The sequence below is a fragment of the Mus caroli genome, chromosome 8 (assembly GCF_900094665.2).
Source record: "Mus caroli chromosome 8, CAROLI_EIJ_v1.1, whole genome shotgun sequence".
NCBI classification, from domain to species: domain Eukaryota; kingdom Metazoa; phylum Chordata; class Mammalia; order Rodentia; family Muridae; genus Mus; species Mus caroli.
Window position 1 is genome coordinate 16,713,636 of NC_034577.1, and position 7,515 is coordinate 16,721,150.

The window sequence follows — 7,515 nt, forward strand, 5'->3', positions numbered from 1 at the left end:
ACTGGGAGACAGTTATTGTTGGACTATGTGGAGCACAGCCTGGAAGGGGTTGTAATAAATCATTCTACCCGTTATCTTCTTTAGAGAATCTTGACCAATCCATCCAGACAGTTAATCTGGGGAAGGGGGCATAGCTGGGGAGATAGTCTGCCTTGCAAATGTGAGGACTTAAGTTTTGATGCTAAAAACCCAGTTAGTTTTATGTCTGTGAAATCCACCTTAATAGTTTTTTTTTAAGTGACAAACCTAGAACAAAACAAGAAACCGTGGAGATCTCGATGTACTGATATAGTAAGAAGACCTTTTAAGATTATTATTTAAAATAAAAAAGTCAATTTCTCCACAATTTCCAGATGTACCCACTCCAAGAACAGCTCCCCCCCCCCTTTCCATTTCTTTTTGAGACTTTAACACATCACAAAATCTCCCTCCAAACTCTCCCCTCTGCCTGTCTTGGCTCGATTTCGGACATGCCAAAGTATATCATGGAAAGCCCATGAGGTCCCAACCCTACACATAAACAGCTTCTTTTTAAACACACATATCACATCTGTTGCAATCATCCCAAAGTGTTGGGATGTAAGACAGATTTTTCTCTAAAAGGTCAAAGAATACGTCTTTCAAAAGAGGTCATTGTCAACACAGCTGTCTATAAACTACACACATGCGATTGTTGTTGATCAGCTTCTCCTGTGGGTACATTAAACAAGGAACATGCTTGTGAGAGAACAAGGTAGGTCAGTCTCAAGGACACAATTATGACGGTCTGGGGAAGAAAGTGACCCACAGGGGTAGTAACCTTACAGAGACCCGACAAGGTTGGTGTTGAGAAGAATCTCACAGAATTCAGAAAGTAGGAGACTCTAGCGAAAACACTCGGTGGAAGTGTATAACCGAGAAACTGCAGGACCTAAATGAACAACGTGCACTTAGNTCAGAAGGCCCTATATTGTTACTTTAAAGATGAACAAGAAATGCAAAGGATCTAGAGTAGGCAAGACAACCGTGAGAGAGTACCAAGTAGACAACCACGAGAGAGTACCAAGTTGGAGCAGGAACCTGGATCTGTTTTCAAGGCTTTTTAAAACCATGATAACTGAGACAGTGTGACATAAGACAAACAACGAAAAGTAACAGACTTCAGACTTTTAAAACCATGGTAACTGAGATAATGTGACATAAAGACAAACAACGAAAACTAACTGACTTCAGAAAGATGACCCTGCCTTGTCTCGCCAACTGATGCTTACAGTTTCCATAAACAACTTTTTGATAAACAGCTGTGGTAACTGAATTTTGNCACGCAAAATGCTAACTTGGTCTTTACCTCAAGTTACTTTGTACAAAATGAAACCCCAACAACCTCGAGATGAAATGTATACCTGATATAATAAAGAAAACTACAGAACAGAAGAAAAACAAGGAAAACGCTTTGGCTGGCAAAGATTTGTTTTTAAAAATTATTTTTGATTTGCATTTCCCTGATGACTAAGGATGTTGAACATTTCTTTAGGTGTGTCTCAGACATTAGAGATTCCTCAGTTGCGAATTCTTTGTTTAGCTCTGTAGCCTATTTTTAAATAGGGTTATTTAGTTCTCTGGAGTCTAACTTCTTGAGTTCTTTGTGTAGTTTGGATATTAGTCTTCTATCAGATGTAGGGTTGGTAAAGATCTTTTTCCAGTCTGTGAGTTACCATTTTGTCCCATTGTTATTGTCCTTTGCCTTACAGAAGCTTTTCAAGTTTATAAGATCCCATTTGTCAATTTTTAATCTTAGAGTCTAAGCCATTGTTATTCTGTTCAGGAAATTGTCTCCTGTACCAATGCATTCAGAGTATTTCACATTTTCTCTTCCTGCTTGTGGACGTTGTACATCGTGGTGCGGAGCCTAGTGCGCACCACGATGTACAACGTCCACAAGCAATAGCAGGAGTAGGTGAGTGGGTGGAGGAGCACCCTCATAAGAGGCAAAGGGGATGGATGAAAAGGGGAGATGGCATNAGGGGTTGTAGACGTGTAACTGGGACGGGGGAATATCATTTCCAATGTAAATGAATAAAATGATTAATAAAAAAGAAAATCATTTTTTATGTGTATGGGTAATTTGCCTTTATGTATATCTGTCTCATTAAATGCATGTTTGGCGCTTTATTTCCATGTCACCTCCATCTATCTGGAGCTATTGGTCNTTTTTTAAAGGTGGGTGGGTAGGTGGGTGAGGTGGTTCAGCTGGTAAGGGAGCCTGCTGCTAAGCCTCATAACCTAAGTTTGATCTCCCAAGATCCACACACGGTCAAAGGAGCAGCTCTCATTAAGCATCCTCTGACTCCCACAGGCTAGCCCTTGCATGTTCCCGACCCACACAAACGCTCATAAAATAAACAGAATGTAATAAAAATTAGACTAAAACAAAAACCGGAGAAGAGTGTACTACATAATATGCTTGTTACAGATATATTAAACACAATCCCTGCTGTCAACACTTATTTGGGAAGAAATAAAAAAAGTCCTTATTTACAGCTTTTAACAAGCATGTCAACAAGTTTGGCAGTGACAGAGGAGCAGATGTGCACGCGAGTGGCAGCCGTCAGGGGGCGCTCCCTCGAGCCGCCTGTCCGTGTCGGGGCGCCCCACCCCCGCCGGCCACCAGGGGGCGCCGCTCGCAGCCCGGGAGTGCCGGCGAGCGGCAGAAGCCGGCCGGGTGGCGGCCATGGACCGCTTCGTGTGGACCAGCGGCCTCCTGGAGATCAACGAGACCCTGGTGATCCAGCAGCGCGGGGTGCGCATCTACGACGGCGAGGAGAAGGTAGGGCGGAGGCCGCGCCGCCCCGCGGGCCCTCGTGCTGGGCAGGGCCTCACCCTCGGCCCTGGGGCTGCCGGCCTCGGCCCGCCGCTCCAGCTGCACGGTGGACAGCGGAGCCGGGGCGCGGGCGAGCCGAGGTCTCAGCTCGGGACGGTACAGTTCCGCCTTGTGGCGAGCGAGCGCGCCACCGGAACGCCGTCCCCACCCTNCTGCTGGNCCGGTGATGATTTGTTCTGGGCTGAGCCGGGGTCCCTCGCCCGGAAGGATTTCCGAAGCAGGCAGCAGGGTCCAGCCCCTTGGGGTTTTCTGCTTGCTTTGTANTTACTTTAGGAAGTGGGCTTGAGGCTTCGTGTTCTGTTCTATGAAGTCATGCAGTGAGCCCTTGCCTTGGAATGCAAGCTTAAATCTTAAGAGCCGGGCTCGCATAGGATAAGAGAAAAACAACGAATCCAAGTATTCTGTGNCTGGAAACCAAATGCCATCTTGTCCTGAATTAAATGTACGACCTGAAATCAGGAGTGGCAAAAGAGCTCGCGTCCCCCAAAGCACTTTTAGTCTCCAGTTTTCACTTGAGGTATTCCGCCTTCCTCGCTGTGATGGAAATGAAGCCTCGCTCTGGAGTTTGATACACTTATACCTGGTCAGTGCTAACCCAGGTCCGCTCTGACTTAGGGTATTTTCCTGCTGTTTTCGAGGCATGCTCTTATCCGCGACTGCTTCAGTAAAGTTTGATTTACTTTTTAAGTAAACTTAGATTGTTCTGGGTTTGAGTAGTAAGTAAAAACCTGCCTAACTGGTCTGTCAGGTTGAGATAATAATCCACGGGAGACCCCAAAAGGGAACGATTGAACAATCTCTTCACTACAGCAACAGCCTTTCACATTCCCTCTTGCTCCTTGACAAATGTATAGCCTAAGCTTTGATTTCTAGAGGAAAAATGCAATGGTTCTTAGCCAGAACTGTGATGTACGGACACATCGTGCACTTTCTTTTCTTTTCTCTCTCTCTCTCTCTCTCTCTCTCTCTCTCTCTCTCTCTCTCTCTCTCTCTCTCCCTCTCTCTCTTTCTTTTTATTTCTTTCCACAGGGTTTCTCTGTATAGGCCCGACTGTCCTGGAACTCACTCTGTAGACCAGGCTGGCCTTGAACTCAGAAATCCGCCTGCCTCTGCCTCCCAAGTGCTGGGATTAAAGGAGTGCCCCACCACTGCGCGGCCATCGTGCACTTTCAAGTTAACATTTGTTTTGAAAATGTGAATTTTTACTAATTAACAAAAAAGAGATTCTTAAATTCGGTTGTTTGGTTTTGTGTAAGTCAGATTGGCTGAGACACTTAAAGTTAGGCCAAATTACATGCTAGATTAAAGTTAGGCCAAATTACATGCTAGATTAAGTCCTTGAGCATGACGTCTTTTTATTTTTAAACATTTTCCTCGTTTTTAGTTATGTGCCTAACGTGAGGGTCTGTAAGAGCAGNTGTCAGCCTACACCAGAGGTATCAGACCCCCCTGGAGTTGGAGTTAAAGATTGTTGTGAGTTGCCATGTACTCTGCTGGGTCCTCGACCAGGAAGCAAATGTTTGTGACTGCTGAGCCATCTCTCCAGCCGCCCTCCTCCCCAGTTTGAGACAGGGTCCTTATATGTAGCCCTGGCTGTCCTGGAACTCACTATGCAGACCACGCTGGCCTCGAACTAACAGCGATGCACCTGTTGTTGCTTCCCAGTGCCATGGGAAGACACAGGACTTGTAAAGTCTTTTCTCTGATTTGTCTAAGTGTTTTGGTAAAATATTGTGCTGTTTTGTTTGTTTCGATTTGTTTTGTTTTTTGTTTTTTTGTCAACTCTACACAAGCCAGGGTCATCTGGCAAGAGGGAGCTTCGAATAAGAAAAGGTCCCNATCAGATGATTCTGTGNTCAAGTCTGTGGGGCATTTCCTGGATTAGAAATGATTGATGTGCAAGGCCCCGCCCACTGTGGGAGGCCCAGCCCACTGTGGGCAGTGCTGCTCTTGACCAGTGGTCCTGGGCTGGTATTAAACTGCAAACTCAGTACCCACAGGGACAAGCTAGTCCGCCAAACTCCATGGTCACTGTCTTTTGTTTGTTTGTTTTGTTTTGTTTTGTTTTTCGAGACAGGGTTTCTCTGTNTAGCCCTGGCTGTCCTGGAACTCACTTTGTAGACCAGGCTGGCCTTGAACTCAGAAAATCCACCTGCCTCTGCCTCCCGAGTGCTGGGATTAAAGGCATGNGCTACCATGCCTGGCCATGGTCACTGTCTTAGTTCCTGCCTGTAGGTTTCTGTTAATGAGTTCCTGCCCCGACTTCCTTTCAGGATGGCGTATATAAACTATACACAGAAAGAAAACCCTTTCCTCCCCAAGTTTCTCTTGGTCATGGTGTTTATGACGGCAACAGAAACCTAAGTAGGAAAATATCCTTCATGGAGTGCATTTAAACTAATGGTAGATCTTATTCTTAGGGGAAAAAAATGTTTAAAAATGTGTGTCAAAGTGTCAGTTATTTGTTACATGTGGTTTTTAAAAGGCATGTTCCTGTGTATGCTTGGTTTAACTTAAAAAGTGCATTTATGCCAGCNTTGCATGAAGTTACATATGTCAGTGACAAGTTCCTTTTTTTTTTTTTTTAACAAGTATTGGTTAAGTACAAGTTTAAAAAAAAAAGTAAGAAAGAAATTTGAAATAATCATTAGCACCACTGCCCAGAAGACTTTTGGCATAGTACATAGACTTGATAAAATACAATGGATATCTTACTGTGTTGTTAACCCAATACCTAGCTTAACGTCTTTCTGTTTAAGAAAGATCCAAGACAGAGGCAGGTGGATCTCTGTGAGTTTGAGGCCAGCCTGGTCTACAGAGTAAGTTTTTGAATAGCCAGGGCCACACAGAGAAAGCCTGTCTCAAAAAACCANGGTGGGGCAGGGGTGATACGAGGCTGGCAAAGTGGCTCAGTCAGGGAAGGCACCTGCCAACAGCAACCTAAGTTTGATCTCCAGGTNTCAGATGCTGGGAGAACCACCTCCACTCCTAAAAGTTGTCCCAACCTTTGGATGCGTGCTACGGCACTGGCATATCCACATNGATACGTAAATAAACAAACAAGCAAATATATGTAGTAAACAAATGTTCAAGGCGTTATAGAATGATGCTTAATAAGGCTCCTAGTGGTTACTTATTTAATACATGTTTTCCTGTTTGAGAATTTCTTGCATGCATATAATGTATTGATCAAATTTCCTCTCCATTCATTCCTTACCCCACGATCACTTCTCATTTTATGTTCTCTGTTTGTTTATTTTTTAAAACCCATTGAGTCCACCTAAGTGCTGCCAGTATGTGTATGGTTGTAAGACCATCTACTGGGGCTGTAGGACCATCCACTAGGGCTGTAGGGCCATCCACTGGGGCTGTAGAGCTATCCACTAGGGCTGTAGGGCCATCCACTGGAGCTGTAGGGCCATCCACTGGGGCTGTAGGGCTATCCACTAGGGCTGTAGGGCCATCTACTGGGGCTGTAGGGCCATCCACTGGGGCTGTAGGGCTATCCACTAGGGCTGTAGGGCCATCTACTGGGGCTGTAGGGCCATCCACTGGAGATGTAGGGCCATCCACTGGGGCTGTAGGGCTATTCACTAGGGCTGTAGGGCCATCTACTGGGGCTGTAGGGCCATCCACTGGAGATGTAGGGCCATCCACTGGAGATGTAGGGCCATCCACTGGGGCTGTAGGACCATCCCCTGGAGCTGTAGGGCCATCCATTCACTGGGGCTGTAAGACCATCCATCTACTGGGGCTGTAGGACCATCCATCCACTGTGGCTGTAGGGCCATCCACTGGAGATGTAGGGCCATCCACTTGGGGCTGAAGGGCCATCTATCCACTGGGGCTGTAAGACCATCCATCTACTGGAGCTGTAGGGCCATCCATCCACTGGGGCTGTAAGACCATCCATCTACTGGAGCTGTAGGGCCATCCATCCACTGGGGCTGTAGGCCATCCCATCTCCTGGAGCATGAGTAGCCTCTCAGGGGCCTGATCCCTGAAGAAAACTGACTGGCCCTCTGCCAGGAGCAAGTTCAGCTAGAAGATGATCCCCAGGTTCATGACCCCACCCCTCCATTCAGTCTTTGATTCTGTCTGGGTTATAACAAACGTTAAAGCAAGCACTCTCAACCACATAATGCTACTCAGAAGAATTCTGTCACTATTTGAAATGAACTGAATCCTGANGAAAATCTTTAAAATCTAAAAGCCTGCAGAGAGAGCTTGCATTTGTTGTTCATGCAATGACTCTGCTCCATCACCGCGTTCCTATCCCATGACCATATCCAAACATAAACACTTCCCAATGGCTCTAACTCAAAATGCCATCCTATTGGGGGCAATAAGCAAACACACACTCTCACACACACACACAAACCAATATATATGCATATGTGTTATATGTATGCTTGTATATATATATATATATGAATTGAAATACAGCGTATACTTTTCAACTTTCTTTTTTTATTTAAGAAATAGAAATAGTCTAGAGACTATGCCACATCTATTGGTTCTCTGTGTACCTCTCACATTTTTACTATTTTGAAATCTGGATGACTAGCCAGGCATGAGGGTGCATGCCTTTGATCCCTGCACTTGGAAGGCAGATCTCTGTGAGTTCCAGGCCAGCCTGGTCAACATGTCAAGTT

General features: G+C 45.4%; 1 protein-coding gene across 1 annotated transcript in view; it reads left to right on the plus strand.

Moving 5' to 3' along the window:
* The first annotated feature begins 2,668 nt into the window (after positions 1–2,668).
* Positions 2,669–7,515, plus strand: part of Vps36 (vacuolar protein sorting 36 homolog) — a 26,173-nt gene continuing 21,326 nt past the window's right edge. The window contains exon 1 of the mRNA XM_029480682.1: positions 2,669–2,806. Coding sequence (XP_029336542.1) covers positions 2,711–2,806 — 96 coding nt within the window. The 5' untranslated portion in view covers positions 2,669–2,710. The remainder of the gene's footprint in view (positions 2,807–7,515) is intronic.